General features: G+C 36.2%; 1 protein-coding gene and 1 pseudogene across 2 annotated transcripts in view; one reads left to right on the top strand and one right to left on the bottom strand.

The window, feature by feature from the left end:
- The window catches only part of LOC114251987 (MOXD1 homolog 1), a 73229-nt gene that overhangs the window by 27357 nt on the left and 21527 nt on the right, over nt 1-24345 (top strand). Inside the window, exon 2 of the mRNA XM_028186448.2 lies at nt 7931-8409. Coding sequence (XP_028042249.2) covers nt 7972-8409 — 438 coding nt within the window. The 5' untranslated portion in view covers nt 7931-7971. The remainder of the gene's footprint in view (nt 1-7930; nt 8410-24345) is intronic.
- LOC114248936 (uncharacterized) lies at nt 10981-14974 on the bottom strand (annotated as a pseudogene). Its single transcript, XR_016325624.1, has 2 exons — nt 14262-14974; nt 10981-11188 (listed from the first exon to the last, which is right to left on the bottom strand). The product of XR_016325624.1 is annotated as an uncharacterized LOC114248936 (transcript).

Genomic DNA, 24345 nt, shown 5'->3' with positions numbered 1-24345 from the left:
GGGCTGTGAGCTCGTCCACTCATCTAAGCAATAAATAAAAAATAAAAAAATGAATATGAAAATGCTCGGAATTAAATAAGAATGACAATATTGTTTTTCCTTTGACGTGTCCCCCGTCGGACGGATTTTGTTTTGTTTGTTTTAAGTTTATTTTATAGAAAAGTTTAGGTCTTTTATTTATCGATTGAGGCACTACGAAATCTGCCTGGTCAGCTAGTTTATAATATTATAAGACCTCGAAAACTCTAGAAAATACTAAATCAACATCGCATTGTATTATTTCGTTGAACTTTCGAAGTTTCCCAAACTTTAAATTTGTTTTGGTAATTCAGAAAATTAACATTTCGGATTCCTTTTTAGAATTCTCGTAAGATATAAAGTTTGTAAACAAATTAAAAGATTTCAAAACTTCTTACACACAAGGACAGCTTTAATTAATTGCGTCTGATAGAAGACTTTAAGGGATTTCGTGTATATCAGATTCAGGACAAAGTAGAAAGTCACTAAGGTTAAACAAAGCTATTTCGAAGTTGATATTTGAACCATTTTCAAAGTCAGTAGCCTTAACAGTAGCTCTTTTAATACAAGTTGAATAACTTCGTCCGTTTCTTCACAAATTGAAACACGAAGTGGATTATAATAATTTCCAGATTACAAGAAGCAGGATTTGTTACAATTATTACTTCGATCTTGTCATGGTTAATAAATACCTACGTATATCGGTCTAATATGGTATGAGTATACTATACAAACTATTTCCATATGGTTTGGTCTTCGATATTAATATTTTATGTCACCGCAGCTTATCTTTTCTATTTCACTGCATAATTGTGTGCGATGCACGCTAAGAAACTTTAAAATGACATATAAGGACACGCTAAAGGTGTTTTATGCGTGTTAAAAATAAATTTTATCGATTATTCCTTACAGCCGATTAAAATCAACAATCGATTATTAAACTAACTATAAAACAAAATCCGCAGCTCGAATTAAAGATTATCTCGGCTTATCGAGTCCGTGAGAAACGTCTTTTTTTTTTGTTATATTCATATGGTCCACTGGAAGGACTATTCGGTTTGGATCTCACGGCATTCCGTTCCGTACTGTGTTAAGGTTAAGTCTAATAGAAGTTTTTATTCCATTCAATTGATATAACTTTTATAAATTCCATTAGAAAGTTTTTGCCAAACTAGTGTATTACCTTTCATCTGTATGTATGAGTGACATTAAAGTACACTTCTTACAAACATATTTTATATTTGTAACGTCATAAAACTCGGCAAATTTTGTACCTATGATTACAATTATCGATGATGAGTCTAGAAGGCTTATTATAGACTCTGACTTTGTGTCTATTAGATTGACACAATGAGTAATATTTTCATGTTAACAAGAGTCACAAGAAAAGACGCCCTACGTAATTACGCACATTCTATTTTTTGGAGTTTTATATTGTATTGGTAAGAGAGCTAAAATTTCACGCTAAATGTTTAATTTAAATATTATTTCGACTGAGACGAACCGTCTTGCGACTGAAACGAACCGGCGGTCAATGATTCACTGCTAAAACGAACTTCTACTATAGGAAGTCTTATTCTTACCACGGATCTACTGGTGGTTAGGACGTCTTGTGAGTCCGCGCGGGTGGTACCACCAGCCTGCCTATTTCTGCCATAAAACAGAAATGCGTTTCGGTTCGAAGGGTGGGGCAGCCGTTGTAACTATACTTGAGACCTCAGAACATATGTCTCAAGATGGGTGGCGCATTTACGTTGTAGATGTCTATGGGCTCCGGTAACCACTTAACACCAGGTAGGCCGTGAGCTCGTCCACCCATCTAAGAAATAAATAAAAAAACCGTTCTTGGAATTGTAACATCGGATCTCATGCCTTCAAATTCGCGTCTTCATACACGCCGTGATGTCAATGGGCCATAGTGACCGCTAAACACCAGGTGTGTTGAGAGCTCACCTGCTCATTTTAGCGAGTAGAATTAAATAAAACTCATCGTGTATTTCGTTTGCTTTGCTTAACTACGTTCCAATGTTTACTGGGCAAGAAACTCGACGGTCTACTATCTTAGATTCATATTATTCTTGTTTTGTTTTTGTCCGAACGCTGAGTGTAACGTTTGTTTTTTTTTGGACCCAACAAAAACTCGGGCTTCGTTGTTGTTCGCAATTAATTTTAGCAAAAACAATTTTATTAACATCGCGTATAAAATATAAGCGTTAAACTTGTGAACTAAAATATAATTATCTATTGTATTATTACATGAACCGTTGCTGTTGTGTACAAAATTAATTGCATACATAATTTTCTTTTTTAATATAACAAAGTCACTGAACTCGTCTCGAAAAAAAAATTAGTTTTTGGATGGAAATAATCTTTGGAAATAAATGAGGTGTGCATGCTTTGAACGAGAAATAAGAAAAAATAAGAGGACTGCGTTATTATATAAGTAGGTATATTCGTGAATACAAAAATTCTTTTTTAATATAACAAAGTCACTGATCTCGTCTCGAAAAAAAACTTAGTTTTAGATGGAATTTTGAAAGTAAATGAGGTGTGCATGCTTTGAAAGAGAAATAAGAAAAAATAACAGGACTCCTTGATTATATACGTATATTCGTTTGTCTTTTAAATCATAATTCGACGATAGGAACTGACTGGCTCTGTAATCAAAGATCGCCTACAACTCCAACTAGTGTTTCATTATACGATAAAAAGTTTCGCTCTTCTGGGAAATCAGCTATTTGGTATCGTCAACGTTCAATTTACGACCCTCGGGACATATCGGTGGATAAAATGTTGATGTAATTCTTTCACAGAATTTTTCTACAAAAATATTTCCATTTTTTTCTCCGTAGATCGTTTGCTTTTGTCTGGTTTCGTTGAATAAAAGCTTTTTTCACTTTCACGAAAATTACAGCAGCAGGTCGTAATTTCATAAGTTTCATTACTGGGATTCAATTTATAAACACCATCAGCATTTTCACGAAAAAAATTACTATAAAGATATAAAAATTAAAGTGATTTTTTTTCCTACCTATGCTGATAGCATTGAGAGGCTATTTCAGCTTACCCTAGCGTGTGTAGGTGAGCTCACGGGGCTCAAACCGGAGAGTTGCTAACACTGACCCTAGCAAGAGCAGTGCTTCGCAGAATCTACCACCGGATCGGAAACGCGACCACTGAGAAGATCCGGCGAGAAACTCAGTGGGCTGTGCCTGTGGGAATTAAAGTGAAGTGAGGAAGAAGTGCCTTTGAAGTACTATCTTAAAGTATCTAATTTTGTATTAGTCAATGTATATGCGTTGATTTACGGTGAATTGCTGTGGCTATGAATTAACATAGATGAAATTGCTGTTGTTTATAATTATCTATGTAGTACATGAATAAAAGATACAGTTGGAATCGATATCTGACGCACTGACTCCCAAGGGAAAGGAAATATCCTATGATGAATGGTCAGAACATTTAATCATCATCATCATCATCATCATGCTTTCCTATTACCCTCTGCTGGGGTGTAGGGCTCGAATCAAATTTTTCCATTTATATCGGTCTTGGGCAGTCTGTTCTAGCTCCTCCCACGTCATGCCCATGCCGAACATTTAATCATTGGTCTACCTAACCTTTGTTGCGTTAACCTGACAAAAACATGAAGCAATTACATTATTAAGCGGAAAAAGGCTTATTGCGTTATTTAATCCACATGTTCCGCATCAAACAATACTTATTCCAGACACGTGTGCTGTTAAACCACCTCCCTGGTTACAGGATAAACAAAAACATTACCGCTATTTCTCATAGCTTTGTTGCAAAGCAAATGCGCGTCATGGATAATTAGACTCGACTGATTTATGCATATAAAAAAATATTTATATACGGACCATGTAATATTAATTGATCAGTAGAAATAAATATTACCGGTAAGAAGTTTTCTAATGCGTGGAATGTGGATTGTAGTTCCTGTTTTCTAGTTAGAATATTTTTGTCACATTTAAAATAATGTTATTGAAACCAGTTACACAGTGTGAATTAGAAAAAAGTATTGAATGTTTAAATCAAACGGTCAACGCTGCTTACTTAGACGTTAGCTACGATCAATTTCATACTTAATTAGACAGTGGAATCGTCAACCTTTGTTGGCCGGTCAATGTCATTATCAATGCGATACTATTAATCAAAACAATCAGCTCCACAAAGTGTCAGTGTGCATACTACCATCCTACCTAAAAAGGCTGTAATTCAAAGTTAAAAAAATGCCAATTGTATATACCAGGTTAGACCACAGCACTCACGCTGTCGTGTATATGTTTCCAAATTACCACCCAAATGCGCATCCAAAAAACGAAAACATAAAGAAAAGTTGTAGATTTAGATTTAGTTCCCAATCGCCGTGCCTATAAGCCAAACGGTGATACTAAATAAGCCATTTCTGTTACTAATGACACAATACTACCTCTGGACGACAAGGTCACAACAGCTGCTCTACAAGCCCATTACCGGTGCTAGCGACAATTCCCGCTTAAAGTTGTCCGTTGACGGCGGATGGAAGTTTCTTATCGTTAGAAAAGCAATGAATGCCGATTAAAATAGCAGAATGCGTAATCCGGTTCCATTCATTGACTCAGTTAATGTTCTAAAATGATAATGTAAATAGCGAATATAGATAGAAATGATTCACTATTTTCTACAGATATTCTTGTTTCCTCACAAATGTGTTAACACGTAATAGATTTATTTATAGTTTTCACGGGGAGATGATTGACCAGCTTCTTGGATCACTTACATATTATATCCAAATCGTCAATCATAAAATTGACAGCGGCGATAGATATATTGTTAACGAGCTGTCAAAGCTTTCCGTTCGTGACGAGATTCCACTTCTGAACCATGAATGCTTGGCGTTGAGATTTCATATCATTTACATACATATTTTATTTATTTAATATTAATTGTCTAAAATTGTACTTTAATGTAATTAGCATAAGACAACATTTAATGCTTTGATTGGAAGTGTGCCTCACAAACAGTACTCAAGAAATGAAAGTAAGCAATTATGTACATTTGTTTTATTAAAACGTTTACGTTAAGTATGTTTTAAGTAAAGAAATTAAAGGGGAAAAAATAGATTTAACGATTGAAACTATCTCTCACGAATATCTAAAGTAAGTGTGACTATTAGTAAAAACGCGAGATGATCTATTGGGCAATAAAAATGAATTTGGTCAGACAAACGAGACATTTTATAAGAAATGTTTTTCTTTTTCGTCTTATAGTTCTTATAACTAGAGCAAATTATTGGTTGCCTATTCGTTGTGTAACTAGTGAGTCATGGAACCATTTAATACCTCCTTATGAAGCACTCGTCTGTTTTGTGGATTAAAGAACAAAAAAATAATGAAATATTTCAAGTATTTCCAAATATCAAAAAAACAAACCTTTGTATCATGACGTATATTGGTACAATTATTAAACATTAAGCAACATACTCTGTTGTTCCAGCATTATCTTTGCAATCTTTATATATAAAAATGAATTGCTGTTCGTTTGTCTAGCTAAAACTCGAGAACGGCTGAACCGATTTGGCTAATTTTGGTGTTGAATTATTTGTGGAAGTCCAGAGAAGGTTTAAAAGGTAGATAAATATGAAAATGCTCGGTATTAAATAAAAATAACAATTTTGTTTTTCCTTTGATATGTCCCCCGTCGGTCTTTTATTTATCGATTGAGGCGAAGTCTACCGGGTCAGCTAGTCTAGAATAAAATAGATTAATACACATTTGCAATCTATCTTTTAAAAATCATAATCACCAACATTGCATCTCCGAGATTGTCTTTTACCAGCTACCACAATAAAGCTACAAAAAAACTTATGCTTTTATCCGGCCGCGTTTTTTGTCCGTCGGTAAATTTAATTATCAATTTCGATGCAGTCTACTGTGGACGTATTAGGTTACCTGTTTTTGCCCTTAATATAAGCCCTTGTGAAAAATAATTTTGTTTTTATTTCATCAAATGACCCTCGCTTTGAAGAGTAGCAATAAATGTAAAAGTCAAATAAAATCCATTATAGAAATTTAAATACATTACAGACTTTGACATTTTATTTGTTTTTTGTTTAAATTGAAAAACCCAGACTAACGATAAGCACGAAGATTGTTAGAACTTTCGTAGTGCAACAATTTAAAAATCAAAAAATCAATAAACCTATTTGTCAACCTCAAGGTTGCTCGACGAGGCGTGAATTTCTAGTTCCATTATTATTTATAACGACTTCGGCGCGGTTTTGACTTCCTCCCAATAAGTGGATAATGATCGGTTATCTCGTTTTGTTCGGAGACCGCAATTGGTGCAGTTTTTTGTTGTCTTTCCGTTCCGTATCCATGGATAGATTGTAAGAAAATTTGAATCGATTACCGACCGGAGTGGACTTGTTTGATCGTGTGCTTTGTTTTTATGGTACCTATAGCTCCCAGGGTGTTTCTGCACTGTCCAATTGGCATGTGAATTGAAGTTCGTTCTACAAAATTTCTTGCTTAAATTTTTTTGCCATGTGTCCATGCTTAAGTTTTTAAACTAAATGATTAAATTTTGACTTTCTTTTGTGAAAAGCTCGAAACTTTCATGGTGACAATCAAACTTTTGAATTATTTTTTTTGCTTTGATGGGTGGACGAGCTCACAGCCCACCTGGTGTGAAGTGGTTACTGGAGCCCATAGATATCTACAACGTAAATGCGCCACCCACCTCGAGATATGAGTTCTAAGTCACAACGGCTGCCCCGCCCTTCATACCGAAACGCATTACTGCTTCATGGCTGAAATAGGCAGGGTGGTGGTGCCCACCCGTGCAGACTCACAGGAGGTTTTAACGCCAGTTATAAACTGCCTTTTATGCCTTCAAAACAATTATAAAATCTCTTTTAGATCACTGTCAATTAACATAAGTTTTGAAGCTAATTAAAAATAGCATATAAGTGTTATGGATTTTGATACCCAAGTATGTGTTTAAATATTACCAATTGTAGGACATGTGTACTATTAGATTTTTGACTTTTAACGACCTTTTTTTGATTATGTAACATATCTGTGTGATTATTCTGGTTAGCATGTAATATTATGATAGTGAAACTGTTATTTGATTTACGTTAACTTCCCGCTAATCTCGTTAACATCCATGCGACATAGTATTCGTACGTGTAAACATAGTCGTATGATTTATTCAGAGATTTGCTCGTAAATTCTGTGAGAGCGATTCGCCCTAGGGAACAGATGGCGTATCCGAGTTTTTTTGGCCCGAAACTAAATTCTCACGTTTATTTTTCATACTCGTTTTGCTTCCGTGAACTTTTCGAGATGAACATTTTAAGGATATGCCTACGTATTGTGAAATCCAAGTACCTATGATTTCGATTTTGAATGCGTAATTAGTTTATTGGTGTAAATCGCTTATCGATTAGCTTCACTTCTGTCTTCACAATATTATAATAAATAAACATAGTCTTCGTAAAAACTAAGTGAAAATATAAAATTTAGGTGTTTGTTAATAATAACCAAATTGGGTAATTTTGTGAATAGGTTCGTTTTATGGAACTATTGACTCATTCAGATGACGGCGCCTAACTGTGACTAGTATGCTAATCAAATAAAAACCGCTACTACAAGTCTTCGATAATCACTGGGCTCGTCTCCGGAACGAGTTATTATATCGACCGCGTTCATTATTTCGAAGCGGGTTTTTTGTCGTTTCGGTGGTAGTGGTCATGCCGGAAACGTTACCTGTATTGATTGCATCCTTGTAAAACAACATTTTTTTAACTCTTGATTAATACAACAGTGTTACTTCAATACTTGAAAGCCTCATGTTGACTTTAAAAGTGATAATTATATAGATATTAATGTGTATTTTCTTGTTTCAGGTATTTTTTAAGATATGAACAAACAACAATAAGCATCAGAAATGCAGCTCCAACTAGTTTTAACCTTGTGTGTAATTTTATTATGCGACGCAAAGCTGCCGCGGTTCAGACAGCTGATTCAACCCAACGAGCTACCAGCGAATCTCACGCAGAACTCGCAAACGTTAAGACATCGACAAACAGAATCGAAAAACGAAAAAACTAGCCGAATAGCCGATCAGTACAGACAGAGGCATCGGAGGGACGTGTTCGATTCAACTTCTTACGAATCGAGTTTGATATGGGCTCACTCCGAGAGATTGGATCAAAATGGCGACGTAGTCCTAAGATGGGTGTACTCAGATTCGAGTATAACGTTTAGGTTGGAGGCGAGAACTCTTGGTTACGTCGGCTTAGGCTTTAATACTGTTGGGAACATGAGAGGCGCAGATTTGGTAGTCGGCTGGGTCGACGACAGGAATGGCAACGCTCAGATTGTGGTGAGTTTGATCAAGATTTTAAAACAGCTGTTCCTTTATTCTCACGGTCTTGGGTTGCTCGAAGTATGCTTTTTTTTTGTCCCAATCAAATTTTGACTGTTTGAATTAAGGAACAAATTACTAATGATTCATTGTGTTTTGTTATTCAGCAGTCCATATATCGCACATACGGTGCTATAAAGTCACTTATGCAATTTTTGTTAACACTGAATTGAGTGTGAGAAAATACATTTTTTAATAGTTATTAGTGAGACGAGCGAGATGTTTGCTTTTACTGATGAAGTTTAAAGTTGTAGCGTAAATGTTATCATTTTATTTCTATAGCCTAGCAGAACTATATAAGATGTTGAATATTCCAATGTTTCTCCTGAAAAATTACATAATTTGCATAAGTGTCGTTATTGCATCGTATGTGCGAATATGTAACTCGATTACAACTAGAATTACAGAATACATTACCGGTTGTCGGTTTACAGATTTATACTTAAATTCAGTCATTCGAGTATTAGGGTTAGTGCATAAGATAATCTAGGTACGTACCTACTTGGTATCTTATAAGCTTAACAGATCTGTTAATGTAAACTTGAGTCACAACATCTACCTTGGAATTCTAAGAAATAAATAGGTAGGTACATAGTTTTATTTGAACACGAATGATTCAGTGCAGGTTTGATGTAAACGAGATCTTATGAAATTTCAAAAAAAAAAAAATGGTGTACTTTTATAATTGACTCTTTCTCCTTGTAATTCAAGTGATGTGAATGTCGAATAGTACTTTTTCAATGGAAACGATAGTTTGCGGTTTTTGATCCCGTGTCAACGTCCGGTGAGCGAACCGTGTCGGTGGTCATCACTATGTACGGCTTCGATTCGTCTATGGGAGGTTGGAGTTAGCGATGCACCTTGCGCCATGGGAAACTATAAGAACCGCGTCAACAGAAATATTAACGTTTTCTTCGACGTAGACGGGGTAAAGCTGACGTGCGCTAACTTTGATACTAACGCGAATGCTAGATGAGACAAGACAATATCGGAGTTATTTTTTTTATTGCTTAGCTGGGTGGACGAGCTCACAGCCCACCTGTTAAGTGGTTACTGGAGCCCATAGAAATCGTAAATGCCGCCACTCACCTTGAGATATGAGTTCTAAGGTAGTTACCACGGCTGCCCCACCATTCAAACCGAGTCTTAATTGCATTGAAATAATGGCTATCTTAGATTGGAACGTGTAGCTTTGGGGCAAAAATAGGATAAATACGATTTGCTTGGGCTTCGCAATACCGTCCCAGGCAGTATTTAAGCAATGTTGATTAACGATGTTATAGTTCTTCAATTTTTTTACACATATTTAAGTATCACAACTCACAAAATAATGAAATAGAGTTTTTTTTTATCTATTCAATATTTTTATTACAATCGGAATCTTATATCTCAAAAATAGACAAAATAATTTAAAGAATACAATTAAAATGGAAAAATTAACCAACTTCAACTAATATCAATTTCCCTGTTTTCATTGAATTTTAATACAAATGTACCGAGGAAGACTTAAGAGATATCTCGATAGTAAATGAACGACAAGTTTCTTGTTCTTATCAAATGCTCCGGAACATAGCAATTAATGTGAATGAATGCATCCTGTGCTAAGAGAGACTTGAAATTACTGTGTTAAATAATTTTGAAGTTCTAAAACATATCCGATTAGAGCATGCATAAAAAAATACACACCACATAATATGTATTATTACCGTTTATTTTCCTACGTCAATTCGATTTTATCTATCTATCTTCTATCTTCTATATATATAAAAATGAATTGCTGTTCTTTAGTCTCGCTAAAACTCGAGAACGGCTGGACCGATTTGGCTAATTTTGGTCTTGAATTTTTTGTGGAAGTCCAGAGAAGGTTTAAAAGGTAGACAATTATGAAAATGCTCGGAATTTAATAAAAATAGCAATTTTGTTTTTCCTTTGAAGTGTCCCCCGTCGGACGGATTCCTTTTGTTTGTTTCAAGTTTATTATATAAAAAAGTTTAGGTCTATGAAGTCACTACGAAGTCTGCCGGGTCAGCTAGTTTTAAATAAAATGACGTGCTTTTTAAGTCCATAGACATCGCAAGCGGGATCCGTCTTGAGGCTTGAGGTCGAAGTTCCAAATACGTTGCACAACGACCTTATCCATCAAACCTCACCGCGTGATTTTTACGGCAAGGATAAATAGTTTATAGTAAAAGTTTAATCAAATCACAGAAGATTCGATTCACGTACTAATAAGATTCATGAAATAAAATAAAATGTATGTGTTTTTGCGACGATATTCAATTTACGTGCCGCTGTTTCGCCAGCGACGTTTGCAAGTATGTAGATGCAATAATCTTAGTCGGATTTGTGTGAAGATTCTGCATACGGAAAATCGGATATGTTTAATTTCTAAAATTCGATTTAATTAAGACTAGAGGTCCCGCAGTAGTCGAAATTCGACTATAATTAATTGGAATTGTAAGTTTGTACACTATTGTGATTGTATTTTATACTTTGTTGCAAATGATGTGACAATAAAAACCAGCAGCGTAACGACAAGTTCTTTTATTTGTGCGAGAATGCAGAAAGCAGGTAGAAATGGCTGGCATGGCTTGTTTTATTAACACTATCCCCCCTTCGTTGGCTTTGGCTGGCGGCGGCGGCGGCGGTGGCGGAAGGGGGCGTGTTAATATGGCTTGGCGGCTTGGCTGGCGGCAGGGCATGACAGCTGACGTCACGTCCGTTACATTCGGCCATCCTGCAACAATTGCTCCCGCAATGGGGAACACACAAAAACATTTAGTTCTCAAATAAATCAATAAGGTCTTCAGTTTCGAGCTGCTCATAGGAAATACTAGCGCTATCGGACACATGGGCTATACTTTTATAGGGCCTTAATGAATCTGTTGAAACCAGGCCAGTGAAGTTTTTATAACTTTGTAAACCTTTTAGATATACTTCTATTTAGATACCGATTGTTACCTACTACTTTAGTTACTACATACGGACCTGAGTACAGATCTTCTAATTTGGTATTAATTCTAGCGGCGCTACTAATTATCAGTTGGAGCCTGTCTCTACGATACAAAATTCCTTTTCTTAATTAATGTTGTGTGTCATTATTGTACTCGCTTGTTTTATCCTAGCTGTAGCTATCTTACGCAGTGCGTCAACAGTTTCTGGTTCGCGACCAGGAATCGAAACATCACATGTTGACCTACCAGAGCGCGCAAAGATTAAATCACAAGGCTTGTAGCCGCTGCTACTTTTAATTGTGTTTTTTGTGCCTCAAATGACGGAGTTCACTAAATTATTTGTAGCTTCACTAGGATCAGTTGCCCGCAACACATAAAATTGTATGTTTAGTTTGTTCAACCTGGTCAATTAGCGCGCGGGCAAGCAATACCGTTTAAAGTATGCCTAAACTGTTTATCTTCTGATATTTTTTTAAAGTACCTACTCGTAAAAGCTTTTCCATAGTCTGTCACCACGTGATTCGGGTATCTGGACAAACCCTATTAATATATTTTTCAATGCACGAATGGTCCCGACTGAATTTACAGTACGCGTTAGTTCAGCTATCACAAATTTAGACAACGCATCTTTCATTACGATCATGTACTGGTTGGTGCCCTTTAGATGTCCTACAGAAGGGCAGCATGTTACCTATTTGTACCATGCGCATAGTGTCAGATGGTTTAGAGATCGGATATATACTGTCTTTTTTACGATGATTTAGATCCACGTGACCAATGTAGTCATAGTGCATGTATACAATTTTCCATTTAGCCGAAGGGACCGCGAGTCTGTTTCAGTTACTTTTATCTTTAACATCAGCGCGACTTCGTCCGCGTGGAATATAGTTCACAAATAATGCTTTATTTTAGAACAAATTTGGTTAGCATAAAAAACGTTATAGTGAGCCAACCTTAACATTTAGACATATGCTGTCGCGGACATTATTTTTTTTTAGATCTTTTAAAGGGGAACAATTCTGTCACATTATTTTAGCGAAATTTTAACAGTTTCTGCAGCACACGCACCGGAAGCTCTCAAAAGGGAAAATAACCCGATTTTGAAACATTCTTTATTGGTGCTCCTTCTTGTATTGGTCTTAGCGCGATGCAGTGATGGTCTTAGCGGTCTTAGCGTTATATAGCCTATAATCTTCCTCAATAAATGGGTTATTTAATACTGAATGAATTTTTCAAATCGGACCAACAGTTCTCGAGACTAGCGCGTTCAAACAAACAAACTCTTCAGCTTTATAATGTTAATATAGATTGCTTTATAATCGAACTAAGCTTTTCGTCCTGACATTGCACAGTACAGAATCAATCAGTAAGTTTAAGACGATTCACGTTCATCATGTCAACAGGATGCCTATTAAGCGCGTCTACAAATGTTCCATACGTTCACCAGGTCTATACTTAACACTAATGTCATAATCTTCTTTCAAAACTCACCATTGCGCAATGCGTGGTATAATGTCGCGTTTGGCTATATCATGTTTACCTACTTCATAAACACAGAACCTACGACGCGATTGTACGACCGCCAGGTTTTGAGGTCTTAACTATGATACACACTTCCTTCCTAGTAACCCGGCTAAAGTACATAACAGGCCGCAGTGAGTTGTCAGTTTGTTTTAGTAATAGTATACCAGAAACTCCTAAGTTACATGTATCGGTTCGTATTTTTGTAAGAAGCATAGGATTATACAGAGCTAGCATAGGTTTGGAACATAAACTGTTTTTCAGTTGTTCGAAATTCGCGTTATGTTCATGGCCCCACACCCATGATTTATCTTTTTTTTTTTTTCTTAACTCGGTTAATGACGCGCAATCACGGCAAAACTGGGAATAAACTTTCTAAAGTAACATAACCAATAAACTATCGCACACTGAGCATTATTTGGCACAGGAAACTGCGAAAAGGCCGTCAATTTTTGTTGCACCCGGCTGTATACCGTCTGAAGATATTTCATGACCTAAACAAGTGACTTGTTTCTCCAAGAATGAGCATTTACTCATATTTAATTTTAAGTCTCCACCATAAAATTTCCCAGGTACTTTCTCAATAATTATTGAACCTGATTTTATACCAACTGAGGGTAGAGGTAAATCGTTTCAAATTGCTAGTATCTCGATTTGACCTACATTTATTTTTACCCATTTCTTTTCTACCCACAGACTCAATTATTTTATTTATTAAACGCATTTAACTACCCCACCTAGTGGAATAAGGTGGAGAAAAAGAAGAAACGCATGAATACAGATGGCGCATTTGCTAAAACAAAAGGAATTCTAGTGTACTCGAAATAATGACCTTGCGGCGTAATGAAAGCAGTTGTGTGTCTGGCACAATGCTTAATTTATGGTAGCCCTGGGCTAAATCTAAACTCGTGAAGTACTGTTCGGTGGATACTTTTATATTTTACCATAGCGTTTAACGCACGATAATCAACGCATAGCCTACTGTCGCCGTTCTGTTTCTTAATAAGACCACTGGTGAAGCATGACTAGCTTCAGATTATTTTATAATGCCGGCATCTAAAAGTTAATTAGCTTTAGATTTAACTATAGTTTGTTCATTATGAGAAAGAAAGGTGGCGATACACGGGCTGATCACTAGTAAGCTTAATTTGCATTTGGACTAAATTGGCAATACCTAAATCATGTGTATTCGTAGCAAAGCAATGCTTATACTGTATTTTTTAAATATGAATGACCCTTATTATTTAATGGCTCATTTTAATTTTTTTTATTTCTACCCTCAAATCTCGAAATATTTGTAATGGCATGGCTAGGGCAAGTAGAAATGAAACACACCTGGCTGTTTGGCTGTGGCTCCTCGCAGCTGTTGGCCCTCGGCAGGACCTCGCCCGGCGGCCACATGATGGTCTCCGAGTCCATGTTGATGACTTTGATGTAGCTGTCTTCGCCGCGCAGCAGCGTCGCAGGCAGGGAGAAGGAAGCTCGTAGCCGTGAATCTCGTGAAGCGCCGTGAAGCTCGTAGTGCCGCAGTGGAGTAACCACGTTGCTGCTCTTCTAGTTTTCCTCCACGTGAACCAGAATGATGGAAGGACAGGGCAGCAGGCGCTCTTGGTCCGACGACGTCGAAGTACCTTTGATTTGATTGTTTCAGGTTCTTCATCCTGTAACTCAAGTATCGCCTTGTGGACCTCCTTCTGAAGCAATTTTTCAACACGTTCCTCGCCAGTGGAATAGGAGCTTCATCTTCTTCAAACTTGTCAGAAGACCGAGAGATCTGAGCGTGTATATGACGTTGTTTCATTTCTTTATGCCACTTCTGATTGTTGCAAATGATGTGACAATAAAAACCAGCAGCGTAACGACAAGTTCTTTTATTTGTGCGAGAATGCAGAAAGCAGGTAGAAATGGCTGGCATGGCTTGTTTTATTAACACTATCCCCCCTTCGTTGGCTTTGGCTGGCGGCGGCGGCGGCGGTGGCGGAAGGGGGCGTGTTAATATGGCTTGGCGGCTTGGCTGGCGGCAGGGCATGACAGCTGACGTCACGTCCGTTACAACTTATATAATCACAAATTTCGCCAAGGCTACACTATAAAAAAATATTAATAAAGACAAACAATATTTAATCTATTCTCAATTTGACCACAGAAGTTAAGAAGAAAAGTTTGACAATAAATAGTATGCATGCGTGTGTGCGTTAAATACATGGTATGTAGTGTGTGTAATGTTTTCTTTATTGATTTAATGTACCTTTTAAGCATTATTTAAAAAAAAAATTGACATTGTGCACTTCTTCTCTATATTCTCTATAAGTGTAGAAAATTTCATACTCCTCCGTCCGCGCAATTTTCGTAAAAAGGGATACAAAGTTTTTGCTTCACGTATTAATATATAGATATTGTATAAATATTTTTTATTAATTTACTGGTGGTATGACGTGTCGGGAGTTCACACGGATATGTAGTATGGAGTCAGTATCTTGAAAATGTTTACCGCATAGCGTGATGGATGGGTTGATCGCATCATTTAGTATTAGCCGGTAGCTTGTTTATTTACATATAATTTAAACCTTGCTTTTTATTGCTTTGATCGGTGGACGAACTTACGATCCACCCGCTGTTAAGTGGTTACCGGAGCCCAAGACATTGACAACGCAAGCCACCACTCACCTTGAAATGATGAGTTTTAAGTATCAGATTTTATAGCAGAACGTCTCACCTAACGAAACGCATTACTACTTCAAGGCAGAAATAGGTAGGGTTGTAATACACAAACATGCAGGATCACTAGACGCCCTACCGCCAGTAAAGGAGATTTCAATGTTAAATCTGGTGCTAGGACCTCTTGTGAGTCCGCACGGGTGGGTACCGCCACCCTGCCTATTTCTGCCGTGAAGCAGTAATGCGTTTCGGTTTGAAGGGTTGGGCAGCCGTTGTAACTATACTGAGACCTTAGAATTTATATCTCAGGGTGGGTGGCGCTTTTACGGTTGTAGATGTCTATGGGCTTCAGTAACCACTTAACACCAGGTGAGCTATGAGCTCGTCCACCCATCTATGCAATAAAAAAATATACAAATAATGATGAAATAAAATAACTATAATTTGAATAACTGGTATTGTCATTAATTAATTATAATGAATGTAAAATTAATGTTATGAATAAATGAAACCAGAATACGCACATTATGTTAATTATTCGGAGTTTTGAGGTAGACGGCTTGTCTGTTCTAAACAATCACGAACCAAGTTGAATGAGTTCTGATGAATGATATGGCTGATTTAAATTTTCTACTTTATCCCGTATACTGACGGAGATTTGACCGAATGAACGTCGCTTCCTAATGCCCGTGCATCCTTTGCAATATGTTTTCTCTAGCGTTTTTTTTCCTTACCAAGCTGATAGTCTTGAGAGATCATTTCAGCGTAGCCTTAACAAGTAGGTGAGCTCACGGGGCTCGAACCTGACGACGTTGCTAAAACAAACCCTTGAAATAGCAGTGCTTCGCAGAATTTACTGCCGGATTGGTAACGCGACCTACAGAGAAGATCCGGCGAGAAACTCACGGGGCTGTGTCTGTGGGTCTTTAGCGTGTCTTCATGTGCATGACATTTACTTATAAGCTAGAAGGTGAGACAAGTATTTGGAGGCAGTCGTGATTAACGTCGAATAACTATTATAATTATCGACCAATGATCGAAATTCGATAATAAACATTGACTGTTCTAGTTTTTGATTTTTTCTTTTTATGATAATCTCTCTTTTGTTTTTTTATGTACATATATTGAAAAAAAAGGTGATTAGTTCCTAGTTTTTTTATGAAATCTCTTCTAAAAACCCTCGAGAGGATTATCTGAATGTTAATACAATTAAAATTTATGAGTGTATAAGTGGTTAAAAGTTACAGAGAATAATATGCAATATGTGACAATTAACTAATGAATACCGAATTATCTTAATACTAACAATAGTTTAGAGGCTAATCTACGAACTAAAACGTACCTTATAGTTTCTCTATGACTGAAGCTTTGTCTTCTGAGGGGCTTATTGTAACAACAATGAAACTAAAGATAAACAGTTACACGATGGATAAGCTACGCGTGGAAAACTTTATTGTCAACGAACAAAGGACTGTAATCTTCATACGTTAGGCATGTAAATAACATTCGAAACTAGGCTTTTGTGCCTTCGACATAAAGAATACTATTCAATGTAAAAAAAAACACTGGAATATTTACACATATATACACATAGTAGCGCTTATTTGGAATGGCTCGAATTAGTTATGAATTTTGTTTGTCGACTTTAATTTAGTTTTAGGAGAGAGTTTACGAAGAATACTCCTATTCAAAAATTTATGTAAAATACCGATGATATATCAATTTCAATATTACAAAAATGTATCGGAAATAGTTCATTCTTGAAAAAGTATATAACAATACTTTAGACGCGATGATTGTTCGCTGCTTCTTCTTTCCTCAAAATATGAATTTTCTGTTACAATGACTTTTATAGAATACTAGCTGACCCGGCAAACATTGTTTTGCCATATATAAAATTTCTAGGGAATTTCTAGTGTAGAAAAAAAAACTAACTTATTGTAAGTGTGTAAGGATGTGGTAAATGAGTGAAAGAGATGTGTAGTGCTGTGAACAATGAGGGATGAATATATAATAAAAATAACAAAACCTCATTTAACCACATAATACCTCATTATAACAAAAAAAAAATGTTAGGGGTGGACAACCCTAATCACTTAGAGTTATAAAAAATAGATAGTAGCCGATTCTCAGGCTTACTGAATATGCATAAAAAATTTCATGAGAATCGGTCAAGCGGTTTCGGAGGAGTATGGGAACGAACATTGTGACACGAGAATTTTATATATTAGATGTATCGTTAATCTAAATTTCATTGTCAAAATCATATCACGTACCTTCATATTTAGAATGTGTATAAACGTAAAAAGCACGTTTCACTAACGAAATTAATAGTAATCTTATTATTAGGTATTCACAGCGAACTCATGTAAGTACTTCATGAGTCACTGTTTAAAAAGTTGCTTTAGGGTTGCCCCTTAAGGAAATAAGTCGTTTAAGGAAATAAGCAAAGGCATTTTTTTTCGTGTTAACACCTGTTAGGGCTTTAAGAATCATTCAAGTTTAAATTATGTTATTTCATCGCTCAACTTTCAACATTAAGTTGTTCTGATTTCTCATATATTTGAATCGTTAAAAGATCTTCTGAAGTAAAAATACTGAAGTAAGTCGGAAATTTGGAATATATATTTTTTTCATCATAGTATCTCCTGTTTATCTATCAATCTTTAGAATGTATGATAGTGGATAATAGTGTAAATAATAGAATAGACTTTTTTCATTAAGATCCTTTTACCATAAAAAATCGAAGTAGAATCTCACTAGTAAAAGAAAGAAAAATACATTTGTATCTTGTAATCTGGAAAGGAATTTAGTTATTCTCTGATTTAATATAATACCGCCTATTTAATCAGCTTACTGCGGAAACTTGCTATGTTGTGATTGTTCATAAATCTATTTATTGTATATATTTGTTTGTATTTACATTATGATATTCCAGTTGTCACGTTCGTCGTCTGGCAACATTGGGTGTACGTAGAGATTTGAATTTTTTCCGTGTTTTGTAGGTACTGTATGTATATCCCATAGGGAGTTTTGCGAGGAACTATTCGAGATGATTTATGCAAAAACCTAACAACAACCGTTTTCATAATATTATTCGTAATATTCATCGCAATAAGATAAAAACATTTAAAATTAAGTAGATAATTGAACAGCATTACACACACAGTTCAATAAATATTTTACATATTATAATTATTTGAAAATCATTCAGTAGTTATTGATAAGGACAAACAATTAAAACAAAATTCGGAGAAAAACCATTAAACAAATTGGATTCAACTCGGTTGTGTTCTAAGAGCTAATTACTAATTATAAAACACATTCAATTTACATAAACACATAACGGTACTAATCAAACGACAGCCTATCTTACATTCGAATAATATTAAACTTTATGTAAGCAGTTAGCAAGGCTTAATAACTTTTTTTATGTCTTTCGCGGTCGCTTTCAACTGAAGAATGAATATGAGATAAAGACAGTAAAATCGATTTTGAGTACCACATCATAAGATTGAGTTCAACGGTACTTCGATAAGGCTATACGTCATGATAATCGCCTTATCGTTGCCGCCGCTAACTGCTCCCCGAATCCTGATCACGCAGGAGCCAGTCACCGTCGACGCCCTAGACACGTTCTTAAGGATCCATTAGATCCAATAACCTTTGCATTAGACGCCTTCAGCTCTAACACTAGGAGCAGGCTTAGGGACCACGGTAACCGTACTCGTCGAACTCGACAAAGCGTTCGACGTGCAACCTAACCCATGAATCAGCTCGCTGAGTTTCTCGCCGGATCTTCTCAGCGGGTCGCGATTCCGATCCGGTAGTAGATTCATTCGCGAAGCACCAGATTTTGAGCTGTTAGGTCTCCTTCGGAGGCGCTCGGGTAGCTGTTAGCAAATCCCACCCCTTCTGGCTGAGTCTTTGCTCGCCCACCTGTCCTGGTGAAACTGGAAAGGCCTCCGGGCCACCAGTAATCCTTCAATCATAAAAAAAAGTTTGAGTTACACGATAGTTGTCGACGGCAAATAATGGAAAATTCAAATTAGTATTCAACGAAACTTGACTAGAGCAGGCTTCGGGAATTCCGCGCGCGAATGTCGCGATCAAATGAATGTGCCAACGTGTCGTGTTCAGGTTTCGCACGCATAAACACTGTTCAAAACGACGTACGTAATGTGCTTAATTTATGCTCAATGTAAACAGTGGATACTATTTTGCGGTAGATGACCCGCCTGCTAATAAGCTGTTACGGCAAATGACGTCATTTTCAAACCGTGAGTTCAAACTATCAATAGGTTTACCTCCCTTTCAAATTGGTGCGTACGACGGCCTCGATACACAGAAATAGGCGGAATGCTGCTAGTATACTGCGACCTTAGAACTTTGATCTTAAGGTGGATGACGCATTTACTTTGTAGATGTCTATAGGCTTTGGTAACTTAAGAACAGGTGGGTTATAGGTTCGTCCAGCCATCTAAGCAATAGAAAAAAGTAGATGTCCATTTCGGCTGACATCTCTGTTAAGACTATCACGAAAAACATCTTTCTAGTTTTCAACGTTACTCAAAGTGAGACTTTTTTCAACGTTTCTCAAAGTGAGACTTTTTTCAACGTTTCTCAAAGTGAATCGTTTTTCAATGTTTCCCAAAGTGAGTTTATTAATATTTAGCGTGCGAGTACATGAAACATACCTACATATGTATAATCGAAATTCTTGGATTTCGAAGCGTCCTAAATTACAGTGATCAGTACGCGTGAGTCACCCGTTTAAATTAACTTATCAGTCTACATTTCAAGGCATCATAAAATGTATAATTAAAGTTCGTTTACTGCAATCGCGGCTCCTTTATTACAGGTTTCGGGAAAGGCAATCGCCCGTGCACAATGATCGCGCCTATTCCTTGGATTTTTCCAAGATTTTGACACTAGGACGTGATTCAGCAGTATTTTAAAAGCGTTTTTGCTGAACTATTTTAACTCTTTATAATATTAGATTTTGAGTAATCAACCAATATGATACTGGTCTAAGAATTCTCAATTCCGCCTTATTAGACCATTGTAAATTAATTTAGTCTAAAATTATTTCTTGCATCGATAAATACACTAGATGATGACCGAGCTTTGCTCGTTTTTTTTTTTTTGATAACGCCATCTTGGTTAATTGCCCTCAATTAAGAAAAATATTATTATTATTCGCCAATAGATGTCGGGAAGAGTTGATTATTGAAAACATGAATAAAACAAATTTTTCTGAAAATAAATCGTAGCTAGATCGATTTATCGCCCCCGAAATCCCCTGTATACTAAATTTTATGGAAATCGTTGAAGCCGTTTCCAAATTTTCAGATTATAGACATATACAAGAATTGCTCGTTTAAATGTATAAGATATTTATTACAGCTACATTACATCTTTCCGTGTCTTTGTCAACCGATTTATTTTTTTCTTTTCTGATTGACTCGGTGGTGCAATAGTTAACGGCTCTGACTATTTCGCCGAGGGTCATGGGTTCGATTTCCACTTTGGGTAAACATTCTTGTGATGAACAGGTTTGTTTGGTTTTTGTCTGGGTGATTATTATCAATATATGTACATATATATTTCAACGTATATAACGTGTGTGCATGTCAATCTCTGGAAGTCATAAAACGGGAAAACCTAATTTGGAGTCGAATGACCTTGCGTGATTTGTTCCCAGTTATTTATTTATTGTTTATTTTGTGTTTATTGACGAGCTGTAATTATCAATAAAAATATATGTGAATGATATTTTTGTAATAACACAACATTTAAATATACAGCAATCGTCTTCGAATGATTGAGCAAACATTAAGTGACGCTACAATTATTTGTGTAGATTTTCATAATTGCGTTACATCGTAGAAACCATAGGTTTACAAATTCTTTCTCAAATTCTACTGGTGGTAGGACCTCTTGTGAGTCCCCGCGGGTGTGTACCACCACTCTGCCTATTTCTGCCGCGAAGCAGTAATGCGTTTCGGTTTGAAGGGTGGGCAGCCGTTGTAACTATACTTGAGATCATAGAACTTATATCTCAAGGTGGGTGGCGCATTTACGTTGTGAATGTCTATGGGCTCCAGTAACCACTTAACACCAGGTCGGCTGTGAGCTCGTCCACCCATCTAAGCAATAAAAAATAAAAAAAGTGTGTGTGTCCGCTCCGACGCACGACTGGAGTTTACTGGATATAAAAAATTAAACGAAACAATACGAGAAATAGTTCTATATTACGACAACACGATACACTACAGATTATTAACAAATTAACGAGACACAAAACAAACGACTAACAAATATATGAAAATACAAAATGAGAGAAACGCGCGATCAGTACGAGGCTTTGTGGCGGACTGCCGGCGCAGCAGCCCGGCGCGCATTTCGTGTGACATGCGCATAACGCATTTCGTGTGACATGCTAGTACGATTTTGGTCCCCATAATTTTCATACCCCGGGCCTATATATGTAAATCGATTCTAAAGGAGTAAACTCCAAAAATTCATAGTTAGATTACAATAAATAATTTCTAAGTCATCATTTTTGATTTATGAAATACGAAAATTGAATTAAACTAAAACTACCAGTCAATCGATAATATATCTAATTTAGTTACCGCGATTAGTCCGTAAGGTGCTTTTTAATTTAATTCGGAAAGCCCTTAGGTCATAATCACCGGTCAACCAATTTCGTGAAGATAATTGATACCGGGATTCTTCGAGATGGGCATCCGTCATAGAAAATTTATCGGTGCGTTCTATTAGATACTTAGTTTTATAGCCTATTCGTCCCTGGAAGTTGGAAGCGTAAAAAGGTATCTTATTGATGGTGATTGGAAAAGTTCGATTATTGTTCGAGTCAGACTTTGGAGAAGTTTACGTATAGGCGAATCGCTTCGGATTTTGAAAGGATTTTTGAAAGTTTTCCTCAGATTTCCGCGTATTTTACAACGAGCAAAGTTTTGGTTTTTTATGCGTTTTGCGGTCCTCGTTTAATCCAGAAAGTATCTATATATTAATACGTGAAGCAAAAACTTTGTAACCCTTTTTACGAAAATTGCGCGGACGGAGGAGTATGAAATTTTCCACACTTATAGAGAATATAGAGAAGAAGTGCACATGCTAATATTTTTTTAAAATAATGCTTCAAAGATACATTAAACATTAAATCAATAAAGAAAACATTACACACACTACATACCATGTATTTGACGCACACACGCATGCATACTACTTATTGTCAAACTTTTGTTCTCGACGTCTGTTGTCAAATTGAGAATAGATTATATATTGTTTGTCTTTGTTAATATTTTTTATAGTGTAGTCTTGGCGAAATTTGTGATTATAGAAGTATAAAATACAATCATAATAGTGTACAAACTTAGAATTTCAATTAATTATAGTCGAATTTCGACTACTACGGGACCTCTAGTATTAAAAAAAAGCTGAACACAACTGTAGTATTAAAACTAATATTCACCCCTACTTTTGTTATTCAAATTTAATGTAGTCATCACTAACTATTATAGTCCATTTCTATATATGTATAATATCTACAACAATTCTGAGTCCAAGGGTCGGATTCAGGCATAGTGCCTCATGCTATAATAATATCGAACCGCAAGAATATGTGATACACAGACGATTCATTAAATCACTTAACCTACAGACACAGCTCACTGAGTTTCTCGCCGGATCTTCTCAGCGGGTCGCGTTTCCGATCCGGTGGTAGATTCTACGATGCACTGGTCTTGCTAGGGCCAGTGTTAGCAACACACCCGATTTGAACCCCGTGAGCTCACCTACATGTTAGGGCGAAGCTGAAATAGCCTCTCAAGGCTATCAGCAAAGGTAGGATAGTTTTTTTATATCAGTACCTTTATTAGTCCATATCAATTTCAAGATCGCTCCTATACATACTGTAGTGTGTAAGTCAGAAGTTCAGTATAATAAAAGTCGTCGTACAGACAATACCTACGTGTTTCAATCAACAACATCTACTCCCCACACCTCATGGCAACCCTGCCAGGATTCGAACCTGGAATCTTCTGATTTACAGGGTAATTTATCAAACAAATAAAATTTATGATTAAAGCAAGTTCCATTTTGATCATATCTATATATTTATATGTGAAGCAAAAACTTTGTATCCCTTTTTACGAAAATTGCGCGGACGGAGGAGTATGATATTTTCTACACTTATAGTGAATATAGAGAAGAAGTGCACAATGCTAATATTTATGCATAAAAGATACATTAAATCAATAAAGAAAATATTACACACACTACATACCATGTATTTGACGCACACACGCATGCATACTATTTATTGTCAAATTTTGTTCTTGACGTCTGTTGTCAAATTGAGAATAGATTAAATATTGTTTATCTTTATTAATATTTTTTTATAGTGTAATCTTGGCGAAATTTGTGATTATAGAAGTATAAAATACAATCATAATAGTGTACAAACTTAGAATTTCAATTAATTATAGTCGAATTTCGACTACTGCGGGACCTCTAGTAAAGATAAATAGACAAAACCTTCAGATTGAATTTTTCGTCTAATACCATTTATTTCGATGTTGTCCTTAAATACCTCACCTCAATACATCTGTATAGTCGAATCAAACAAACCAGATGTCATCAAACGATCATTTCGACAAATACATTATCCAACTCACGTTCTGTTCGGTCGACTTACTTAAAATTCCTTTAACGGTGCAGCATTCTAAATTAA

Source organism: Bombyx mandarina, chromosome 03 (genome assembly GCF_030267445.1).
Source record: "Bombyx mandarina strain Sakado chromosome 03, ASM3026744v2".
Lineage (NCBI taxonomy): Eukaryota > Metazoa > Arthropoda > Insecta > Lepidoptera > Bombycidae > Bombyx > Bombyx mandarina.
Note: the sequence above shows the minus strand (reverse complement) of the source record. Positions and strands in the feature narration are given on the sequence as shown.